Source organism: Geotrypetes seraphini, chromosome 15 (assembly GCF_902459505.1).
Source record: "Geotrypetes seraphini chromosome 15, aGeoSer1.1, whole genome shotgun sequence".
Lineage (NCBI taxonomy): Eukaryota > Metazoa > Chordata > Amphibia > Gymnophiona > Dermophiidae > Geotrypetes > Geotrypetes seraphini.
The window spans coordinates 21,517,833-21,543,001 of record NC_047098.1 but is presented as its reverse complement, the minus strand read 5'-3'; the positions used below and the strand labels follow the sequence as shown (position 1 = coordinate 21,543,001).

General features: G+C 42.6%; 2 protein-coding genes across 2 annotated transcripts in view; one reads left to right on the top strand and one right to left on the bottom strand.

Moving 5' to 3' along the window:
- The first annotated feature begins 3,382 nt into the window (after positions 1-3,382).
- On the top strand, positions 3,383-15,897 carry LOC117348800 (lysophosphatidic acid receptor 6-like). The gene is made up of 2 exons (XM_033921292.1): positions 3,383-3,487; positions 14,098-15,897. Exon 2 carries the CDS (start codon positions 14,286-14,288, stop codon positions 15,273-15,275), a length of 990 nt encoding a protein of 329 aa, XP_033777183.1. The 5' UTR covers positions 3,383-3,487; positions 14,098-14,285; the 3' UTR covers positions 15,276-15,897.
- Positions 15,898-19,222: 3,325 nt separating this feature from the next.
- INTS11 (integrator complex subunit 11) overlaps positions 19,223-25,169 on the bottom strand; it is a 31,805-nt gene continuing 25,858 nt past the window's right edge. Inside the window, exons 14-18 of the mRNA XM_033922216.1 lie at positions 24,644-24,751; positions 24,421-24,482; positions 23,317-23,459; positions 22,698-22,827; positions 19,223-21,846 (exon numbers count right to left, since the gene is read on the bottom strand). Coding sequence (XP_033778107.1) covers positions 21,781-21,846; positions 22,698-22,827; positions 23,317-23,459; positions 24,421-24,482; positions 24,644-24,751 — 509 coding nt within the window. The 3' untranslated portion in view covers positions 19,223-21,780. The remainder of the gene's footprint in view (positions 21,847-22,697; positions 22,828-23,316; positions 23,460-24,420; positions 24,483-24,643; positions 24,752-25,169) is intronic.

Sequence of the window (25,169 nt, the reverse complement as noted above, 5' to 3'; positions counted from 1 at the left end):
CGCTGCTCAGGCAATATGCCTGAGGGGCCGCCGTGTGAGCGGACCGCTGGGCGGGATGGACCTCTGGTCTGCCCCCGCGGAGGCGACTACTTATGTTCTTATGTATGCGCAATAATCCTCGCCTATGACTCACGTTGCAAATCTGGCACATGCGTACGTTGTCGATGTATGAACTGCACATGTATGAGAGTCGCTCTTACAGCGATCGATCAGATGGGATCGAACGGAGATTATGGCGAACGGCTGCGCAAATCATTTGCGTGTTTCATTTGAGCATGGATCGCTATTTCAGATCGGCCAAAAATCGGCCCACAATGACCCACACCGTCTTCTTACTGCCCGTTTTTACTGCATCTAAGCCTCTGTGCCCACTCTTTTGGTGATTATTTCTGTATAATAAAACTCGCACAATTTTGTGCTGTTTACAAATAAAAGGAACGATACTTTTCACTCCAAAAGGCTCCTGCCTTCAGCAAAACAATGCCCTCCCAGCCAGAGTTCCTTTTATTGGGGCTCTAGGTCAAGCCTGCTTAGGGAAAATTCAGGTACTGGTCCAAAAAGAGTTAAAAAAAAAAAAAGCCTTATTTGAAAACTAATGTCCTGGGCAATCATCTTACAAACATTACAATACTCAAATATAGATAGAATTCATGCACCAAGAGAGAAAGCTGTATAATGCAAAATACCCAGATATCCTCCTGTCTTCAATTGCTCTGGGTAGAGAATGACACGGTGACAAAATTCATCACCGTCCCCGTCCCCGTGGATAACCGTGGGAAATAATCCCATGTCATTTTCTAGTGTCTATTTCAGCCTCAGTCCTTCTACACCAGCATTCTTCAAAGCAAAGCTTGCGGGTCAGTGGCTGTGGCCATTCATACTCTGATTCTTATGTGAGCCAAGGATAATGAAGCCATTGTGACATCACTGATGTGATTGGCTCTTAGGCACTGGTGGAATGAGGCATTATGACATCACAATATCTGCTCTGGATACCAGAGACTGTCATTCTGTAGTGTCTATATCAACCTCAGTCCTTCTACACCAGCAGTCTTCAAAGCAAAGCTTGCGGGTCAGTGGTTGTGGCCATTCATACTCTGATTCTTATGGGAGCCAAGGATAATGAAGCCATTGTGACATCACTGATGTGATTGGCTCTTAGGCACTGGTGGAATGAGGCATTATGACATCACAATATCTGCTCTGGATACCAGAGACTGTCATTCTGTAGTGTCTGTTTCAACCTCAGTCTTTCTACACCAACATTCTTCAAAGCAAAGCTTGCGGGTCAGTGGTTGTGGCCATTCATACTCTGATTCTTCCCTCTCTCCTTAAAGAATGACATGAAGATGGTTTCCCGCAGTTATCCGCGGGGACGGGAACGGTGATGAATTTTGTCACCGTGTCATTCTCTAGCTCTGGGTAGATGGTTAATATGATCTTCTTTCTCCAACTGCCAAATAAGACTGCTCAAACCGTTGCATCTCTCAAGTAAGCAGGCAGAGTCTGAAACACAAACTGCATGATTTCTGTGGTCAGAGTTAGTCGGGGGAGCTAAGCGTTCACACTGGAATACGCTATAAATACACAGAACTTTCTATATCACCTACGTTTTTGGCAGCTAAAGATAGTCCACTGAAATAAAGAAAAAACAACCACCATAGCATCATGTTAGTCTAAATGTCATCTCTGGGTTAACCACATACAAAGAGAGAGCTTACGGCCACCAGCAGTTCAATCTCTTCTCATAAGTCAGGCCCACAGACTGGATTTATTAGATAAGCAGCTTCAGGAACGAAAACTCTGAAGCAAAGGATCCTCACAGTTCTCTACATAAGAATTGACGCTATTGGGTCAGACCAGTAGTCCATTGTGGCCAGCAGTCCGCTCACGCGGTGGCCCTTGGTCAAAGACCGGCGCCCTAACTGAGACTAATAATAATAATAATTTATTTTTATATACCGCCACACCCGAGGCGATTCTCGCCGTACCTGCGTACATTCTGGTTCAGCAGGAACTTGTCTAACTTTGTCTTGAATCCCTGGAGGGTGTTTTCCCCTACGACAGACTCTGCCCATCCCTAGGGTTATCAGATGTCCGGATTTCACCGGACATGTCCTCCATTTGAGGACATGTCCAGGGATCCAGACGGCTTTTCAAAACCCGGCATTTTGTCCGGGTTTTGAAAAGCTTCCAAGAAATCACCGACAAGAGTAAGCAGCGGCTGACAGGGCTAGAGTGGTATTGGGGGTGGGGCTGGGGCATAATGCGGTGTGGATGGGTGGGCCTAGGGGGTCTGGATTTTCCATTTGGAAAATCTGGTACTCCACCCCTAACACTGACCATGATTACGTCACTGCTGAAGAATGCTTCTGCCCCTAGGCCTGTCCAGTTCCACCCATCCCCACCCCATTGTGCCCCAGATCCGCCCACTGCTGCGGATGCCCTCATTCCTGATGGTGATTTGTTGGAAGCTTTTCAAAAGGAGGACATGTCTGGGGAAATCTGGATTAGAGAATAACACGGTGACAAAATTCATCACCGTTCCCGTCCCCGCGGATATCTGCGGGAAACCATCTTCATGTCATTCTTTAAGGAGAGAGGGAAGAATCAGAGTATGAATGGCCACAACCACTGACCCGCAAGCTTTGCTTTGAAGAATGCTAGTGTAGAAGGATTGAGATTGAAATAGACACTAGAAAATGACATGGGATTATTTCCCACGGTTATCCGCGGGGACGGGGACGGTGATGAATTTTGTCACTGTGTCATTCTCTAATCTGGATGTCTGGTAGCCCTATGGGTGGGCAAACAGGGCAACTGCCCTGGGCTCCCATGTCACTAGGGGCCCCAAACTTGCTGCAAGCTAAGCAAATCCATTCTAGCCATTAAAATGAATGCATCTTTCCATCTGGACATCTCAGAAATCCAAAGATGTAATTTGTCTGCTTACTCTGAGAGGGCAAAGGGTAAGGAAACCAGATTTTCAGTGGGGAGAAGGGGCCAATTCAGAATTAGCACCTGCAACTTTTGCAAGGGAATCCCCCCCTCCCCCGTTCCCCAAATTATACCTGTGCACAAATCCCAAATAACTGTGTCCTATGCTAAGGTCACATCAATAACTCCTAGGAGAAGTGGCGGAGACAAAGACTCTGAATTCAAGAAAGCGTGGGACAGGCACGTGGAATCTCTTAGAGAGAGGTGGAGATAGCGGACGCTGCAAAAGAGCAGAACGAAGGGGCTTTTTGGCCTTTATCTGCTGAAATGTTTCTCTGAATGGAAGAAACGGCAACAGCTTCCTGTGGGGGTTCCAAGTGCTGCAAAGAGCAGAGCTGCAAGGGGGTGGCAGGGGCGATGTTGCTGGTTTTACACAAATCGAACTGCAAGCATACAGGAAATAAAGCAAGCTAAAGCCGGCACTCAGGGAAACACCGTCTTCAGAGCCCCAGTTCGGAGGCAAGGGCTGCAGTGTGCTGGAGGGGATCTGGTAAGTCTTTTTCAATAGTGTACAGAATGATACCAAACCGGTTCCTGACATTAATGCTAATTATCAGAAACCCCAAAAAACCGATACTCCAGTGCCTCTCAAACTATGCCAGGGCACAGTGGTGTACCACAAGCGATTCCAGAAGAGTCTGTCAATGCTATGAGCATAAGGATACAACCACCCAGACAAGCATCAGATGTGATTGGTCCTTGAAAATTAACGACACGTAATTTTAGTTTTTGGTTTATTGAGCAACAAAGCAATCAAGGCTTTGTTACCTTCTAGAACAGGGATCTCAAAGTCCTTCCTTGAGGGCCACAATCCAGTCGGGTTTTCAGGATTTCCCCAATGAATATGCATTGAAAGAAGCGCATGCACATAGATCTCATGCATATTCATTGGGGAAATCCTAAAAACCCGACTGGATTGCGGCCCTCAAGGAGGTACTTTGAGTAACCTGGTCTAGAATCTAGATCGTCTTATCTTTGCGAACTTGGATTTTCAGCTCTGACAGAAATTAAATTAAAAAAAAAAGAGAACGACTGCAGATGGTGGATGATGAAGTGCATGTCTGCTTGTCGACTAGCGAGTTGCGTTTTGAGTTAATTTGCACTCAAAAACAAGGCACATCCACTAATTATCTACTTTAGTTTCACCATCACCATTGTTACAATTACCCATGCATAGCTTACAGAACTTTAAATAAATAACTCTTAAATTTATCTCTCCCCCTTTTACAAAACCATACCGCGGTTTTTAGTGCCGGCAATGGCGATAACAGCGCCAACGCTCATAGAATTCCTATGAGCGTCGGAGCCATTACTACTGCAGCCGGCACTAAAAACGCTAGCACAGCTTTGTATAGGAGGGAGTTAATTTTTTTGTTGGATTTGCTCCGTTTAGTGTGCCGGAGTTTTTTAAAAAAAGTTTGACAGACACTGCTCTAGTTATTGGGTATGAATCTTCTATTGTCTGGCCGCCTTAGTGTCTGGGTTGAGCCGAGGAGAGGGCTGGTTGCCCCCACACGATGGTCAAATCATCTATTAAGTTAGTCCAGTAAAAAGATACCACCTTATATCTTTGCTTTTTTACTTATTGATTGTTATTCTTGTGTACATAAGAAGAACATAAGAAGTTGCCTCTGCTGAGGCAGACCAGAGATCCATCTCGCTCAGCGGTCCGCTCCCGCGGCGGCCCATCAGGCCTATTGCCTGAGCAGTGGTCCCTGTCTATTTCTAACCTACCTCTACTCCTATCTGTACCCCTCAATCCCTTTGTCCACTAGGAACCTATCCAAACCTTCTTTGAAGCCCTGTATCGTGTATCCAGTGGATGATCAGAGCAACAGCACTATTTGGAAATACAGTAAAACCTCAGATTGCAAGTAACTTGGTTTGCAAGTGTTTTGCAAGACAAGCAAAACATTTGATTAAATTTTAATTTGATATACAAGCAATGTTTTACAATACAAGTACCTACAGTATACACACATCACAACTGAGCTGATGGTTCTTCTCTCTCTGACATTACAAGTCTACGGCCCAGAAATATCAAAGAAGAGACAAGTTAATCTAATCATGTATTTTTTAATGAGTGTAACTTATGGGCAGACTGGATGGACCGTTCAGATCTTTATCTGCCGTCATTTACTATGACTGTTCTAAACAAGCAAAGTCTTGCAATACGAGTACATACAGTATACACGCGTCACATCATCACACCTGAGCCGATGGTTCTTCTCTCTCTGATGCTGCAGGAGTGTAGTGACTGTTCTAAATGAGCGAGGTCTTGCAATCCAAGGACGTATAGTATTAAAGTTTTGGGATGGTGGAACGAATCGTCTGAGTTTCCATTATTTCCTATGGGGAAATGTGCTTTGATATACGAGTGCTTTGGATTACAAGCATGCTTCTGGAACGAATTATGCTCGCAAACCAAGGTTTTGCTGTAAATTTTTAAACCATCATTTAAAAGGCGGCTTCCTCTTTTTTTTTTTTTTTTTTAAATAATAAAAAAAATCCAAGGGGAATTTTGCATCCCAAAAGCAGAAGTAAAAAGCAGAACTTGAGAAGTTTTAATTGTACTACTATTTATCATTTCTATAGCGCTGAAAGGCATACACAGCGCTGTACATTTTACATTCAATAGACGGTCCCTGCTCAGAAGAGCTTACCATCTAATTTGGACAGACAGGACATCTCAGGGTTGGGGAGTTTCTAGCAGAAGGAATGAAACAAAAGGTATAGGTATCGGACAGTGAGTGGGAGTTTGTTTACTGAAAGCTGGGGAGTCAATTCAGAGCAATTTACATGAACTTCTGTAAAGGTGTTACAATACAGAGCGTTTTTTTGAGATGGTTTTCAATACAGACACATTTGTTCCATAATCATCCTACGTATATGTACACATTTATATCTTAGGGGAGAGTTTGGCACAGTGGTTAAAGCTACTGCCTCAGCACCCTGAGGTTGTGGGTTCAAACCCATGCTGCTAACTTGTGACCCTGGGCAAGTCACTTAATCCCCTCAGTGCCCCAGGTATATTAGAAAGCTTGTGAGCCCGCCAGGACAGACAGGGAACACTACTTGAGTACCTGAATAAATTAATGTAAACCGTCCTGAAGCTTCCCTGTGAGAACGGTATAGAAAATTGAATAAATGAAGTTGCTTTTGATGCATTCAGTGGAATGCGGACATAAGAACATAAGCAATGCCTCCGCTGGGTCAGACCTGAGGTCCATCGCGCCCAGCAGTCCGCTCTCGTGGCGGCCCAACAAGTCCAGGACCTGTGCAGTAATCTTCTATCTAGACCCCTCTATCCCCTTTTCCAGCAGGAAATTGTCCAATCCTTTCTTGAACCCCAGTACCGTACTCTGCCCTATTACGCTCTCTGGAAGCGCATTGGCTAAGGCTCTTAACATTTGCATCTCCTCTTCCTATAGGCTAAGGCTCTTTGCACCTGCATTATGATGTCATAGAGCTTTATGGTTATAGAAACCTAGAAACATGATGGCAGATAAAGGCCAAATGGTCCATCCACAGCATCCACTATCTCCTCCTCTCCCATAAGAACATAAGCAATGCCTCTGCTGGGTCAGACCTGAGGTCCATCGTGCCCAGCAGTCCGCTCACGCGGCGGCCCAACAGGTCCAGGACCTGTGCAGTAATCCTCTATCTAGACCCCTCTATCCCCTTTTCCAGTAGGTAATTATCCAATCTTTTCTTAAACCCCATTACCGTACTCTGCCCTATTACGTCCTCTGGAAGCGCATTCCAGGTGTCCTCCACACGTTGGGTAAAGAAGAACTTCCTAGCATTTGTTTTGAATCTGTCCCCTTTCAACTTTTCCAAATGCCCTCTTGTTCTTTTATTTTTTGAAAGTTTGAAGAATCTGTCTCTCTCTACTCTCTCTATGCCCTTCATGATCTTGTAAGTTTCTATCATATCCCCTCTAAGTCTCCTCTTTTCCAGAGAAAAGAGACCCAATTTCTCCAATCTCTCAGCGTATGGAAGGTTTTCCATACCTTTTATCAGACGTGTTGTTCTCCTCTGGACCCTTTCGAGTAACGCCATATCCTTCTTAAGGTACGGCGACCAAAATTGGACGCAGTACTCCAGATGCGGACGCACCATCGTCCGATACAACGGCAGAATAAATTCGTTCTGGTCGCAATGCCCTTCTTGATTATACCAAGCATTCTATTCACTCTCTTAGCGGCCGCTGCGCACTGTGCCATCGGCTTCATTGTCATGTCCGCCATTACCCCCAAGTCCCTTTCCTGTGTACTCTCATTCAATAATATCCCTCCCATTGTATAGTTGTACCTCAAATTTCTGCTTCCCATATGCAGTACTTTTCATTTCTCAACATTGAACTTCATCTGCCACCTCGTCACCCATTCCCCTAGCTTGTTCAAGTCCCTTTGCAATTCTTCACAGTATCATTTGTGCCAACATGGATGAGTAGCATCGGATAACAGTCTTTAGGCTTGATAAGTCTCGGCAAATGTTCTGCTACATCTCGAATCTTTGCGCCAGGCAGATAGCACACCTCCCTTGACACTTGTTAAGAGTTGAAAGCAGCTTCAAAAAAGTGGACTTTTAGCTTGGATTTGCATACTGCTAGAGACGGAGCAGGATGTATTGTAGCCCACGCTGCGACTATGAAAAAGGAATTAAACTTAGAATTAGCCTTACACAGCTGGCTGATGTTACGTAAATAAACGAAATGCCATTCTATCAGCCCACAATCAATCAAGCCCACAACCTATTTGAGAGAGGCCAGTCCTGGGTCACAGGTACCTGACGGACCCTGAAAAGGTTTTGTTTTCATAGTGAATTTATAGGAGTGACGATTTTCCCAAGCCTACCTAGCTTATAATTATGTTTGGATCTTTTTCTAGGAACTTGTTCAAGTCTTTTTGAATCCTGCTATGTTAGTTGCATTGGTTATATCCTCTGGCAACAGATTTCATAGCTTATGTTCAAAACAATAGTTTCCATGATTTATTTTCCATCTTGCTGTTGTTTTATGGGGTGCCAAATTGTTCTTTGTAAACTTAAACAATCACTCCCTATTTAACCATTCCACCCACTCATAATTTTATAAAGTTCTATCAGTTCCAAGTCATTTTTTATTTCAATACATTTTTATTAGGTATATTAAACATCAGAAAACAAGAACAATTGTAAACAAAATACATCATAAACCCCCCTCCCCTCCCCAACAACTGATAAAGTTTAGTTTATATCCATAGTACGGAATATGCCATGATAGGTTTGACTAATAATATTCATTATTTTCTTGATCACCACAAATCTGTAATTTTAATCTCACTGGACCTAACAGCTGCTTTCGACACAATTGATTCTGACCTTTTAATCGATCGCTTAGATTCAATTGGGATTAAAGACCAAGTTCTATCATGGTTCATTTCATTTTTATCAAATCGTTCATCTTTCGTCAGCTTCAATGATAGCAAGTCCAAAATTTACTTTTCAAACTATGGTATCCCTATGGTATCCCGCAAGGTTCAATATTGTCTCCCCTTCTGTTCAATATATTCCTTTCCCCACTTTTAAATATAGCACAATCACTAGGTTTCACAACATTTGCATATGCTGACGACATTCAACTCATCCATCCATTAGATCCTGAAAACAAAGAAGACATTACAGCTATTAACAATAAACTGGTAATAATAAAAAAACTGTCTCAACACAAATAAATTGGCATTAAACCTCAAAAAAACAAAATCAATGCTTTTCTCTTGGAAAAGAGATATAGCACTAAGATCTCCAATTTCCATCAATAACACCGAACTAGAACTGGTTACCACTATAAAAATTTTAGGCGTCCTAATCGATGATAAACTTACCTACCATGACCATGTCAGCAATATTGTTAGACAAATCACTGGAGGAATAAAATTATATTCTGTGATGAAAGTCTATAGCGATTTCATTAATCACAGCTCTTATACTAAATAATATATAAATTTAAATTTAAATGTGAAGTGCTCAGACCTTATAACCAGTGTTTTAAGTGTTATCACCAAAACGAGGTTAACATGTTTTTATAAATTGCGTTTAATTCGGTCACTTGCCAAATTCCTAGAGCCTAAATCTATTAATATTCTAATTCACTCTTTAATAATATCCAAAATAGATTATTGCAACTCTCTCCTTAACATTACTCAAAAAGAAAAAAGAAGACTGCAATTAATCCAAAATACCGCCGTGAAACTGATCTACAATGCGAAAAAATATGATCACGTTACCCACCTGTTGATTAAATCCCATTGGCTTCCGGTAAGCTACCGTATTACTTTTAAATTACTGTTCTTAGTTTTTAAAGCTTTGAGTTTCAATGAACCACAATTTATCAACAGATGGTTAATCCCTTACAGCTCAACACGATCTCCGTTCGACTTCTCACAATCTTCTTTCTGTTCCCTCAATGAAAGTTATAGGAATTAGACAGCACGACAATTTTGGGCCCCCAATCATGGAATCTCTTACCCCAATATATTAGAGAATTAAAAGATATAACCTTATTTAAGAAAACCTTAAAAACATTTCTTTTTAAAGATGCTTACGATTCCTAGCATATTAATTGTCGATTTTCACTTAAATAGTTAAAATTACCCTTCCCTTTTTTGTTCTTTCCTTTTATGTTTTTCCTTCTTTTCTATCCAAACATTGTAACTTTCTCCCCACTTACCCACACAATTCTTGTTAGTTTTAACCCATAATAAAAGTTATTTTGTATGTATGTATTTTGTATGTTAATTTTTAACCCATAACAAAAGTCATTCTGTATGTTAACACTAATATTTTATCTGTATATTTTATTATGTTGTACATCGCTTAGTAATTTAAATAGGCGATTCATTAAGAACAAATAAACTTGAAACTTCCTCCTCTTTTGCAGTTCCCCAAATCACAAGGACATGTTGTAGGGCTGAAGAGCCCTAATTGATTAAGCCTTTCTTCATAAGAGTGGCATTCCATCCCCTTTATCATTTTTAGATTGATGGGATACAAATATCTTGCTGGGGATTTCTTCAAAAAGGCAGTAAAGCAGGGGTGTCCAACCTTTTGGCTTCCCTGGGCCGCATTGGCCGAAAAAATGTTTCTGGGGGTCGCACAAACGCTGCAGCAAGACAGAGGAGGGAGCCGGCAAGACAGTAAACACCCGGGGACAGCAGAGGAAAACACTGCATCGCTCTCGACCGGGGCTGCACAAAATACTTCATGGGGCCGCATGGGGCCCTCGGGCCACAGGTTGGACACCCTGGCAGTAAAGCAATCCTAATTAATTAAGGAAATAGATACTAAACCCAACTTCTCAGGTTCTGCTATATAATTTTTAAGATGGAGTGACCAGAACTGCTAATGATATTGAGGTGCGGTCACACCAGTGTCCTACACAGAGGCATAATGATATTCGCATTATGCTCCATTCTCTTTGAATAATCTCTAATAATCTTTGCTTTTCTGGCAAAAAAAGGTTTTGATAATTTCCTAAAAGATAAGCCCATAAGCCATTATTAAGATGGACATGGGAAGATCCACTGCTTATTTCTAGGATAAACAGCCTTGGGATCGTGCCAGGTACTTGCGACCTGGATTGGCCACTGTTGGAACAGGATACTGGGCTTCATGGACCTTTGGTCTGTCCCAGTATGGCAATTTTTATGTTCTTATTTGAGCCGAGTACAGGGCAATGACGCCATTGTGACATTACTGGTAAAGGTTGGCTCTTAGGCGTTGGTGGAATGAGGTATTATGACATCACAATCTCAGCTCTGGAACGTTGCTACTCTCTCAGTTTCTGCCAGGTACTGGGACTTGGGTTGGCCACTGTTGGAAAAAGAATACTGGACTTGATGGACCTTCGATCTGTCCTAGTATGGTAACTCTTATGTTCTTAGCTGCAGTCCAGTGGGTTGAAAATGTCAGTATGTTTTCCACAATGGCACAAAGATCTTTTTCTTGGCTGGTTAACTCCTAATACGGATTCCAGAATTTTGTATCTAGAGTTGGAATTATTTTTCCCCATGGGACTTGTTTTATACTGGTCCACATTAAATTTCATTTGCCATTTTGATGCCCAGATCCTTTTGCAATGCCTCACAATTCTCTGCTGTTTTAATGGCATTGAATAATTTTGTGTCATTTGCAGATTTTATTACTTCACCTGTTGCTTCTTTCACCAGATCATTTCTTCAAATCTAAACATAGGTCCCAGTGGGGACTCCACTATTGACTTTTTTCCAACTGGAAAACTGACGGATCTTTTCCAGATAAGCCCCGCCAAAAAGTTAACCCCCGCCACCCAAAAAAATTATAAAAAAGAGGCGCGATCTGTAGAAAGTAAAGTGGGGGGGATTCCCCCCCCGCCCCCCCCCCGTCGGAGCCCTTAAAAAAATGGTCGACAGTTTATCCTATTTTTTTATAATGTTAAGTTTCATATCCTCTTTTTTATAATCTTTTTTGGGTGCTCCGACGGGGGGGTATGTGGGGGGGAACACCCCCCCCCCACTTTACTTTATACACATCGCGCCGCGTTGTGGGGCCGTTGTGCTGAGAACTTCACTGGTTAAGGTTGCATGTGCTGGCAAAAGGTGGCGGGGCTTAACCTTCGGCGCGTCCACTTTTTCCATTAGTGGCGGGGCTTATCTGGAAAAGATCCAAACTGACTATATAGTTTTATGCTCTTTATCTGTCTTTTAACGAGTTTCCTATCTACAGTAAGACATTGTCTCCTAGCTCATGATTTTTTAATTTCTTCAGGATTCTGTCATGAGGAATTTTATGAAAATGCTTTTTAAAACTCTAAATACACAATATCAAACAGGCTCATTTTCATCCACATTCTGTTTACACTTTTAAATCTAACAAATTGATAAGGCAAGATTTAACTTGGCTAAACCGATAATGACTCATTCCTTCTAAACTATGTGCACAGTGGTGTACCAAGGGCAGGATGGGGGATGGTCCACTCTGGGTGCAGGGAGCATGAGGGTGCTGGTCACAGGTCTGTGGTCTGGTTCCGCCAGCCCTGCCCCCTCTGCTGTCAACTTCCTTTTCCAGGGCAAGGGACCAGCAGATCCAATGGCTGTGCACAGGCAGCCTGCAACCCTGTGACCGATCCACACACCCTCCCACTGCCTGGAGGGAGGGGGGGGGGGCTCTGCCCCAGGTTTCCACCCTGCCAGGTACGCCACTTCATGTCCATTTATATGGTCAGTAATTTTGCAGGCCAATATTCAGAATGCAGCATTTAATGATTTTCATATCGCTGACCGCCAGAGGCAAAATGTGACCCAGATATCCAATGCCAGGCCTAATCTGGGTGCTAGCATTGAATATTTGGGGTTTGCATGGCAGGTGGAAGTTATCCAGGTGCCAGCTGATATTCAGACCAATGCCCAGACAACAAAGATATGTTATCCAGTTAACAATCTGAATATAGAAACAGAAACGGAGAAAATGACAGCTGATAAAGACCATATGCTCTATCCAGTCTGCCCAACCATATCATCCACTAACTCTTCCTTAGCAATCTAAGCACTTGTCCCATGCTTCCTTGAATCCTGAACAAATTGTATCTCTACACTCTCGAGGAACGTAGGGAGAGGGGAGACATGATCGAAACATTTAAGTACCTCACGGGACGTGTCGAAGTGGAAGATGATATTTTCTTTCTCAAGGGACCCTCGGCCACAAGAGGGCACCCGCTCAAACTCAGGGGCGGAAAATTTCATGGCAACACCAGAAAGTAGGAACAAGCTTCCAGTGCAGGTGATCGAGGCAGACAGCGTGCCAGACTTTAAGAATAAATGGGATACCCATGTGGGATCCCTACGAGGGTCAAGATAAGGAAATTGGGTCATTAGGGCATAGACAGGGGGTGGGTAAGCAGAGTGGGCAGACTTGATGGGCTGTAGCCCTTTTCTGTCGTCATCTTCTATGTTTCTATGCAGTCTTCATCTCCACCAGGAGGCCATACTACACATCCACCTCCCTCTGTACAGTAGATTGTAAGCTCTTCTGAGCAGGAACTATTACATGTTGGAAAGTGCAGCGCTGTGTACACCTTTCAGCGCTAAAGAAATGATAAATAGTAGTAGTGTCCTCTGGGAGAGGTCCTGGCCTTGGCAGCTGAAGGCTCAGGCCAATTTCTGCCTTAAAAAAGCAGCAGAAGGAACAGGGGAGCGGCAGCACTGTATCTATTTGGCTGGTGAAGCCTCGGCAAAGGGGTGTTGAAGTTCTGGAAGGGGCCTAAGCCCAAAGTATGTGTGTGTGTGTGTGGGGGGGGGGCAGACAGACCCGCTAGTCTCTATCATATTTCTCCTTCCTTTTCCAAAGCATACATATTGGAATCTTTAAATCTGTCCCTATATGCTTTATGACAATGAGACCACTAACCGTTTCAGGAGCTACCTTCTGGACCAACTTCATCCTGTTTAATATCTTTTTGAAGGTGTGATCTTCCGACTTGCACACAGTATTCTAAATGGGACCTCAGAAGACACTTATGCAGAGGGACTATTACCTCCTTTTGCCACCATCTTTTCTACCTGTTTGGCCACTTTAAAGATCATCAGATACAATTATTCCCAAGTCCCGCTCCTCTTTCTTGCACAGAAGTAACCACTAACCATACAAACTCCAGCTCCTCCCTGGCTGCTAGATTTTTGTGGACCATAATTCCCAAAAGGAATGAAAAGGAAGTACCGCAGAAATGAATCTCCCAGGCCTTGTGGAAGGGGGGCCATCAGACCCTCGGTATATGCCAATGACAATTATTAGACTCCCCATTTCACTTCGAACTGCTTTTAAAAAAATAAAAACATATTTTGCTCTAAATCTAGATCATTTCACTGGTCAAACGAGGTGGTAGAACTGAGATTTTTATACTTAAGGAAGTTGGGTATGGAAGAGATGCTGTTCAGGGCTCATGCTATGTGCTTAGTAAATAGGTAGGCTTAAAAAAATTATTGTACTTCCTGTGGTTTCTATTCATCAAATTGAAACTTTTAGGGGAAATTTTCTCTCTTACAGAAACTTGCAAATCTACTTTTACATTTTCTTGTTCCACAGAGCTGCAGGCTACCAAAGCGAAGCCATGCAGCACTTATCACAGTAACTCTGAATTTGCTTTGCTGGCTGTACATGCTTCCTCCTGAAGAGTTTGGTACGTGACATTTTCCCATGTGATCAAGCCCATAAGGGGTCTGTTCTACAGCAGCAGCAGTCGCGACTTCCCTGCTTCCTCTAATGGGACAAAGATGAATTCCAGCTCAAACTGCAGCTTGCAGGCAGATTTCCAGTATCATCTCTTTGCTACCGTCTACAGCCTTGTCTTCATTCTAGGTATGATGGAGAATGCCCTCGCTCTCTATGTGTTGACTTGCAAGGTGAAAAATACGACCCAGTCCTACGTGTATTTTATCAACCTAGCAATAGTGGATACCATGTTTGTCTGCATGCTGCCTTTCAGAATCCACTACCACGTCAATGAGAACGACTGGATCTTTGGGGACATCACCTGCAGAATCACTGGGACCCTGTATTTCACCAACATCTACCTAAGCGTTGGTTTTTTCACATGTATATGCATTGATCGTTATGTTGCTGTGGTGCATCCTGTGACGTACCTACGGATTAAGGTCGGCCACTACAGCGTAGTGATAACTGTGCTACTCTGGGCCCTCGCTGCAGCAATCGTGGTTCCCCTGATCTTAGGAGGACGCCTGGACAACTTCGTCGAGCAAAATAACAAGACAGCTTGTTTTGAAAACTTCTCTGTGAGCAGCTGGACAACACGTATGGTGCCTTATAATACCTGCGCCTTGGCGTTTGGCTTTGTTATACCTTTTAGCGTCATCATGATAAGCTATCCTTTGATAGCTAAACGCATCTCAAAGATCCAGACTAGCATTCACAAAAAGAAAGCGCTGAGAACCATCTACATGATCCTGGCCATCTCCATCCTGTGCTTTCTTCCCTACCACATCACGCACCTTCTGCACTTCATGATGCGGATCAAACTCTTTGACCACTGCGCCTTTGCCAGTTTTATCTACAAACTGCGCCGCATCACCCTGGCCTTGGTTAGCATCAACTGCTGCCTGAACCCCATCATGTATTATTTTACCTCCACTAGCTACAGTGGCCGGATCACCCTGAAGCTGCGAGGGCTCAGAGCCAAAAAGGTTTATACTATCTACGATCGAGATGTGACTAGATTCAGCTGCACTTACAGAAATAAGCCATGAATGGTCAAAACAATAACAGTAGAGTGCCTCAGAAGTAATGATTCCACCACCTGTGTTATTTTCTCTTCCCGTCCTTGAAGCTTCTTCTGCTTCTACCTTTCGTATCAGTTGAACTGGGAGCATGGATGTGGGGAGGAGGGTGTAAAAGGTTTGGGGATATTTTACGATTATTTTATTATCGTTGACCTGGCAGACTTAGTGCTCCTTTGGCCTTCCGGTTGAAATAAAACCAGTCTGAGATCCTAGCACTATGAGCGTTCACGCACAAAACTGTCTGGGAATTTGCTTTCTTGTTATATTCCCCACCTCTCCCTTTCCTGTTCTGGTCAATGTGGCAACAACAAACAAAAAAATCCAACAGAACTGCAGTGAAATATCACATAGAAGAACAAAGGCAAAAACTGCAGTGGTTTTGGTTTTAAATTTTTTATTCATTTTCATATATCAACAAGTGTAACAGAGAAATTTAAAAAGATCTCATAAAACATACACTTGAATTCCTTTCTTGTATCCTTTCATGTACCTAAAATATCTGTATTACCTAATATGTATAATAATTGTTGTTAAAATTAAAACCCCTCTTTTCCCTCCCCTCCCAATACACATAACGATTATAATAAAATATTGACAAATATTTTATGAGATAAATTAAATAAGATGAAACCCACCCCCTCCCTGCTTAATAAGAGTTTTATTATGGGAAAATGATTTCATTCATTACAAAAACATGTTTTTTTCTTTTGCATAGAGCTTTTTGGACCCCTGTTCGCTTACAAAAATTAGATAGCTCTAGGTCTAATAGATGTTGGCACTGTCATCTTGAGGCTGGGACATTAGATCATCTATTATTCTATTGCCCATTCATATCATTATTCTGGAATTCAATTTGGCCTCAAATAAATAGGATGATGGAAAATCCAGTAGCCTTGACTTATTCGGCACAGCAATGACAGCAAAGAATCAAATTTTTATAACAAACTTTTATTTATATTGACTGGGGTAGCAGTACAACAAATTACATATAACTGGAAAAATTATGATAGGTTAAACTATAACTTTTGGTGGAATTCCGTATGCCATATATATAAAATGGAGAGAGGTTATTTTGGCAAGTTTCAGAAGAAACTGCAGTGGTGATGTACAAGATGCCAAGTCTTTAATGGAACGATCATAAAAATAGTCTTAAATAAGCAATCATAACAAATAAATAATGAATATAATCATATAACAGTTTGTATACAAAAGGATTGATGAACCCAGACCTGACACGGTCTGTGTTTCGAAGAAACACTCCTTCCTCAGGGGTCCTGATGGGTATCATATGCAGGAAACCTGATGGATGACAACTGGAATCGGCAGTGAACAGCACTGCGTAGGAGTTTTCACAGATTGTTTGGCTGTTCACTGCCGATGTCCAATATGGCAGAAAACAGCAGCCCATACAGCAGGTTGCAAGGGTGACAGAGGAATTGGATATGAGACTTTAGACAGATTGCATCAATTTTATTCCTCACTTTGTGACAAGGCTTTACAGCTAGCCTGTCGCTCCATATTAAAGCAACAAATTATTATTATTACTATTTATATAGATTTATTGACCATCTTTTCATGAAGAGATTCACCCAAAGTGGTTTACATCAGATAGTAATCAGCAGTGGTGTGCAGTCAGGGCCTTCCGGGTATTCAGTGAAGGCCCTGACCGCTGGCTGGTCGCTCCCAGCTCTTCCTTACCACTGCGCACTGCTCACGCCCATTTCCTACTTCTAACAGCTGCAGTCTGGCTCCTGGCTCCCTCTGTCGCGGGTCTGTGGTCTGGTTCCGCCAGCCCTGCCTCCTCTGTGCTCCTGCCTAGACAGTCCTCAGCATCATGCAGTCAGGGACTCGCTACAGCCCTGCCAAAGGCTGACCAATCCAAGGCCAGCACAGTGTGGGCTCCTCCTCTGTAGCGTCCTGCTGTATTAGAGCATATTGTGCTGTTGGTGATTCAGTTTCCTTGAATGAATCCCTTAGGCACTTTGTTTTTGCTTTGCTTTAATTTGATTGGTTGGGCTGGCAGAACTTCTGAGCATACCCAATCAATTTAAAAAATAACAAAAAACAACCCTGCCTAATGGGATGCACTGAATCCTCTATCGGCACAACGCTCACACCTCTCAAGTGTCTGACTTCCTTGTTCCTTCAGGACTGTTTGGTGCTGCAACCTACCGCTGACCAAGTACATATCTTTTTTTATTATTATTATTTATTGCAACAGGAAGTAGGGGTTTGACGGGGGGTGGGGGGGTCCATTTGCTGGGAGCGAAATCCTTCAGGACTGTCAGCAATTCGACACTTTTCCCTTGTAATCAGAGTCAAATTGTACTTAAGAGATTGGTTAGTTTATTATTGGGTTTTATAAATTTCACTGCTGTTTTTCCTGTTCTTTGGGGAAGGGGAGCAGAGAAGGAGAATCTGCATAAGGAAGGAGTGTGCCATAGTGCACACACACTTGCAAGCAAAGTCCAAATAAACTCAGCCGGGACAATGCCAAAAGGCAAAAGTAGAGAGAGGAAGATCCATCAGCCCTTCCTCTGGGACTGCAACCATGACGACAGGTCCCAGATTCCCAACACCTCCTTTGCTGTGATTTGGCTCCCCCTCTCCTGCTTTGCACTTTTGCCCCTGAGGTGTCTCGAAGGGTGGGATTTGTCCGTGTAATTTGGGCTTTTTGTGCGTCTGGCTGGAGAGGGCGCATCAGCCAATCTGGGCTCCAAAGTTTGGTGGAGGGTCCAATTTCTCTTTTTACACAGCATCTCTATATTTGCTTTCACTGGAGTGGCTTGTCTGGGCTTTCAGAAGGAGGAGGGCATAGTCTTTATGTATTTATCTATCAATCACTTAAATTCCCACTGGGGAGACTGTTGGGAATTTAAGTGATTGACTGATTGATAAATACATAAAGGCTATGCCCTCCCCCTTCTCCCCACGGTTTAAAACAAATTACCTATGATTGCTGAGGAGTAACTTCTTGTAGCAGTGTCTTTGCCCCTATTAGCATTTTGCATGCCTCATTACTCTCCCTAGAAAAAACAAGGAAGGCAACCAAGTCACATCAAGGTCTGTGAGGGGGAAGCTCAAAGTGTCTAACTTGGCTCACAACTTACAAACCAAATATAATGTAATATGTCAAAGAACATGTCACATTATATGATGTTATAGGGCGCTCTCAGTGTGAACCCTCAGTGATAGGAGCTCAGCTCCGACACTTCACTTCTGGGTCAAGGCCATAAGCCTCCACCCGCACACCATCATCGAGCGCCCTGTGTGTGCAGAAATCAAACCAATCAACAATCAAAGTGAATAAATGAAACTCAACACAAACAACCTGAGCGACCCCCACACAAACCCTGCCAGCCAAACCCCCTCAAAAAACTCACACAAAATCACAAACAAAGTCAAAAACCATACCAAAAAGTGAAAATCATATCCAAAAGAAACAATACTTATCCAAAACTGTCACACAATGGAAAAACCGCGCCAGGAGGTTTTACTCTCCCTGGCAGTGCCCTTTCAGCAGGGCTATTAAAAGGTATTAAAGCAAACTTTCCGTTTTGCACAACTTTCCCCCCCCCTCCCCCCCGTGTTAATGGTCAAGTTTGAATGTGGGTTTCCTTTCAGTGAAAAATCGGTGGTTGACCTTTTTAAATAAAGAATGAGATTTTAAGGGTTTGAGAGATGAACAGTCTGCCTTCAGGAATTAAATCGGATTGGCAGTTCATTAAGTCTGACTTCTTTATATGCAAATGAAATTATTTGAAATGTGGTTTTGCTATCATAGATGCTAGCTCTGTGGGTAACGAGTAAGTTAATATCGATCCAGTGCCTTCATTTTACCCAGGGAGAGATGATTTGTGTTCAGCGCCCCTATTGTTTTGAAAAGCTGATGCTTATGCTTCCCATGTGATCCCTTTTTTTTTAGGAGTACTCTGATTCATTGCAGAATCATCTTGATCATGTAACCCCCTTTTTGATTGACTCACATTGGCTTCCCATTAACCAACGAATAACCTATAAAATTTTGCTTTCAGTATTTAAAATGCTATCCACCAACGAACCTCAATTTATAGATCGGTTACTCATCCCTTACAACACAACACGTTCACTCCGATCTACATCTCAGGGACTGCTAATGGTTCCCTCTTTGAAAATTATTGGAACCAGACGTCACGATATATATTCTGTAATGGCCCCTTTAACCTGGAACGCCCTGCCTTTATATATAAGAGAAGTTAAAGATCTCAGCAGATTCTAAAATAATTTAAAAACTTTTCTATTTAGAGATGCATTTAACATTTAAACAATTCATTTCTAACAATCTTAATCCCAATCCATATGTTTTTCCCTTATTTGGTTTTTCTTTTCCTCCCAATTATGAAAAATATTAATATTGTAACTGTCTTCTCTTCCTTTCCCTTATGTATCTGAGTCTGTTTGTTTTGTCAGTTTGTTTTTAACCCCTTTTAAAGTTGAATAACGAACTCTAGATCTATTTTATATTTTAATGTTACTCGCTTAGTATGTAATAAGCGATTTATCAAATTTAAATAAACTTGAAACTTGAACTTGAAGCTCAGTAGGAACATTATTTGCATGTATATATTATACTATGTGTAGCTTATTGCATCTTAATACTAACTTAAATGATCTTTTAAAGCATAGTTTTCTGGATCACTCCGGAACACTTTTAAAACTAGCGTTACATTTGTCTACTTTCCAATCATCAGGTACCGTAGACAATTTTAATGGTAGTTACAAATGACTAGGGCTGCACATTTAAAGCATTAAAATTTTAACTTGTGTTAATCACGTTCAATTTATAAACACAGGCTCCCTGCTTCTCCCTTTCCTCCTATTCCCTTGATCTGACATCTCTGATTCTCCCTTCTTCTGGCATTTCGTCACACTCCTCATGGCCCCTCCGCTCTACATCTTTCTCTCTGTGACCAACATCTCTACCTCTGTGGGCTCCGCCTTCTCTCAATCTTCTACATCCCTCCTTGTGGCCCTCCAAACTTGCCTTTAACAATGCAACATTGAAAGCGTGCTACTTCTCACCTATCTGAAGTCTCTATGAAGAAGAATGCAAATAAATTCGAATGTAATTGGAGTGCACAGAAACACTTAAGACAAAATGCTCTTTTTTATTATTAAAAATAGAAATCACATTTCCAGGATGGAGCTGGGAGAGATGGATGCTTTGTTGCTCAGAGGGTTATAAGAACAAAAATATTCTAGGCGACAGGAGGGTTTTGGGATTTAGATCGTGATGGAGGGGTAGTAAGGCAGGGAAAGGGAGTAGATGTGAGGGTTGTTATCTTTCATATTGTCTATATGATGATCACCGACTGTCTGGCTCTTCTATTTGTATGTTTGTGTTTTGAAAACTCAAATAAAATTGTTTTCGATTTAAAAGTTCATCATACAATAGTGAGTGGAGAGGGTGGGTGGGGGCGCGAGGATCAAGGGCAGTAAATGAGGAAGGAATGGGGTGGCTGTACTTCTTGGATATTACTGCGCAGAAGCTTAAGATACTGACTACAGGGTATTTGACTCTGGTGAGGCTGCACTTTATGAAGGCTCAAACCCAGACACATTGAAACTCGCATTTCCCTCTTTGAAGGGAATTAAAGCTGTCGGTAAACTGAGCCAATCTTTCTCCTTTTAAAGTGACTGAAATTTGGAATGGCATGCCGTTTACTATTAGGGGTCCAGGCTCTTTCCAACAATTTTGCAAACCTTTGAAAACATTCCTGTTTGCAAATTATTTTGGAAATCATTCTTATCAAGTTTCAGAGGATTTTCTATTTTGTATAGTCTTTTGCTTCTTATCCCTTTTCTATGTATTTTTTTAATTACTGTTAACCGAGTCGAGCTCCTGTCTATAAATCCAAGGTTTAGTTTAGTTTAGAAAGTGTGGGGAGTGAGTGCACTTATCACTTGTTGTGTACTGGTGGCCTAGGACAAGGGAATTCTGAAAGCAGGTCCAAAAGCATACACAGGAGACAGTTAGCACGGAGTTGTGAGATGACCCAAAGATCTTCTATACCTTTGTATACACACCTGAGGGGCTAGGGAGTCCGGAGCAAGTGGGGTTAGGAAAGAAAACGAGCTGATTCTGGCAAAACATGGAGCTCTGCTTGCAAAACGGAAGAGTGGATGGATGGAATGGGAGTTTTTAATGCAAATGGAGAGGACAACCGCCGAGAGGTTGAGTGAAGAGGCTGGACAAGATTTGGCACCTGATGAGAGGATAGCTGAGCAATTAAGAAAGATGTGACGGGGGCTGGGAGTGAGGTGGGGAAGAAGGAAATCGTATGGGGGTTCTTTGTTATAAGTCAATCCAGGGCTAGATGCGCTGGTGATGACTAAATACATCTGAAATCCTAATAAAAATGGCAGTTATTTAAAAAAAGGTCATCATAATCTCTGTATTTACATCATGAGTGGCGTTGTCTGCCTGTGGAGCTCAGCTGGTAGTCTGGGGCAATCCCTTTTTCAGCAGTGCTGTTAAATAGCTTCCCAAATCTTCATCCTGAACATGCATCATTCCAAGAACAAAGTTTTAATAAGCATTTCATTATAATCTTTCAAGCTTTTCAATGTTAATGTGACAGTTAAAGAGGACATAAATACAGCTAAAATGGCTTCTTTCTGAAGAAAACACTGCTCTTGGTGCCTTCCACAGGAAGCCCTGCACAGCACATTATTTGCTTGGGTTTTTAGTTTGAATTTTTGCCTTGGTAGCTCACAGGGAGTTACATTCAGGTGCAGTAGGAATTCAGTGCATCTCCTTTAGGGAGTGTGTGGCACAGTGATTAGAGCTACAGCCTCAGCACCCTGAGGTTGTGGGTTCAAATCCCATGCTGCTTCTTGTGACCCTGGGCAAGTCACTCAATCTCCCATTACCCCAGGTACATTAGAGAGAGTGTGAGCCCACCAGGACAGATAAGGAAAAATGTTTGAGTACCTGAATGTAAACCACTTAGGTCAGAGGTGTCAATCCAGTCGGGTTTTCAGGATTTCCCCAATGAATATGCATGAGATCTATTAGCATACAATGAAAGCAGTGCATGCAAATAGATCTCATGGATATTCTTTGGGGAAATCCTGAAAACCCGACTGAATTACGGCCCTCGAGGACTTTGACATCCCTGACTTAGGTAATAAGTGGTATATAAATGCTAAAATAAATTACAAAATAAAGATAAGTGGTTTGTGAAGGAATACTGCCAACACTGTGGTGTGCCAGAAAGTGGTTTTATATAGATCTCATTAGGGTCTGCACAAGTGTTGTGAGAGAATGCGATGAGGACGGAGCACCAGCACTCAATATACACAGAAAGAGAAAGCACATAGGTTGTAAAAAGCCACACCCCGGCTCACCTGATAGGTCCAGGAGACCAGCAGAACTTTGGTTCCTGGATCCTCAGAATGTGCTGTGGCTTGGATCAAGATAGATTCTACCATGACAGAGCCATCAGGGAGGTGCTGAACAGAATGATCCTTAAGCAAACTGGAGAAAAAAAAAAGGATTAGAGATCTTAATCGCACTCTCATGAACAGAGACTTTACATTAAGATCATATAAAGTATTTTTAATGTTTTATAGTTTATTTATTTGTATCCTACCTTTCCCAAAGCGGGTCACAACCAATACATACATAATTATCATTATGACAACACACATGTAAAAAAACCCCAATTACAATTACTTTTATCAGGTAAATTAAAATTTGAACAATAAAATAGACAGACAAAAATACTTTGTAACAATCTAAGAGAACATTGTAAATAAAAATTAATAAGCTAGCCCTGACAAGGTACAGAACCCTTCAAGAGGTAAGGGATGTCTGATTTTTTTTCCCCCATCTATGCATAATACTTGAGCAAGTGTTGGAGTAGGGTAGCTCTTAGGATCTGGATAATCTTGAATTTTAAGCTTAACATTGGCAACCTGGGCTTCCTTTCACAAGTCTTCTGGGTGCAAGAGGTTGTTTGCATACCTTTTGAGGTGGTTATAAATTCTCAGCACAGTCTCCTGCTCCTTGTGGGTATCCTGAATGTGGACACGGCAGGTGAATCGTAGCTGGTGCTCTCCAAGCCCCATCTCCTTCAATGCTTGCTCAGGTGAGACTAACCGGAAACTCTGCCAGGAAACAAGAGGCAGAAAACTAAGTATGCAGACATCTGGGGTGTAGCTACCATTCAGCGAGCCTGGCAAAATGCTCAATGGTAGGGGCTGCCTGCAACAAAGCTCTTCTCCCTCCATGCTCAGCTACTTACCCACCCACCAGGTCCTCCACAGCTACAGTGGCAGAGGCATCACCAAAGGTTGCCTCTCTGGCTGGCGAGCCTTTTCCTCTGCCATATCCCACCACTCTAACTTCCTGTAGGCGAGTCACGGCAGACGAAATTCCCGCCGGCCAGTGAAACAGCATTTAGGGCAGTCTGCCATTGTAATGTGAGGAGAACCGGCAAGCGGGTAAGTAGTTGAGAGTGGGGGTGGGTGGGAACATGGCGACAGACCCAGGGGGGGTCTGCTGGGGAGGGAAGAGGACCCCATCTTGATCCTCCCACCCAGGACCCACTGAGTCCCAGCTACACCATTAACAAGACACCTTCTTGTCTTATTAAGACTTTGGGGAGCAATCAAGCACTGTTAATATGGCATGTATTATCTAGGAAGTCTCAGACAGAAGGTACAAAAAAAATGAAAATCTTAATTCCATATCTAGTTATCCAGCCTACTGCTCAAGTCCAGAGAGACCAAGTTATCCAGTTCCAAGCTGGAGACATCTTGGCTAGTCCTGGTTTTGAACTTGCATCCCAAAACAGCGTGGGATATGTAGTACTTGATCCTGCCCATTGAAATCAGTGCTGCAAGTCCCATAATGTACCAGGATGGGATGTCTAGAAATCCAGGACTCTCCCAAAACCTCCAGCCTGGAACTGGGTAACTTGGCATCTCTGCAAATCTATGTTACAGGAGTCCTGCCTGTCAAAGTAATACTCTTCAGTGGCACACAGTTAACATCTTACTGGCACTAGACCCATGCAATGAAGGTGCTAGGGTTGTCGGGGGCAGAGGAGCATGGCTTGGGACTTACATTGGCTTTCATGATAAGAGTGCCATGCATCAGTCTTGGCTTCTTGCTGTCTGGCAGGAGCCCTGTCAGGGCAGGAAGGCACAAAGACAAGTGTGAGTATGCTGTTGCACAGTTACAGAAAAAAAAACAACCACCCAAAAACAAAATATGACTTCCAATGCACTGTAATACTGTCTACAGATAGAAAGCATTGTAGCCTTCGTGCCCCCTCCCCAGACTTTACCTTGGGTAGTCTCTCTTTTCAGCAGACCAAGGGAAATGTCCACAGGGATATTGGGAGTGGTGACCAAAGTTATGGTCTCTCCATTGGCAGGCATGGAACAGCTAATATCTGCAAAAGATGAAACTAGACATCATTAGTGGTAAACTTTCAATAAAAAAAAATACAGACATAGCTTTGCATATACAATTAGTTGAAAGAGTTTCTAGACCAATGCAGACATATAATGATGCCATCAAAATTTCTTCATTTCTCCATAGTGGACTGGCCAGGCGGTGTTCCTTCAAACTCCAAATTGGATCGTCAATTCCTAGAGCTGACTGAGGCTGGATACTACAGAGGCAGTGTTTACTGCCCCTGTTGGGGGGGTGGGGGTGAAAGCTATGTTCATTGCTCAAGAGTGGCATCTAGTTCATGATTGCAGGGTTGTGGAGGGAGACTGATGTAGGACCCCCCAGCCAAAGGTTTGTCACTAAAATGACTAACTAAACTAGATATATTATGGGAGCGCAATGTGAATAAAGGGTCA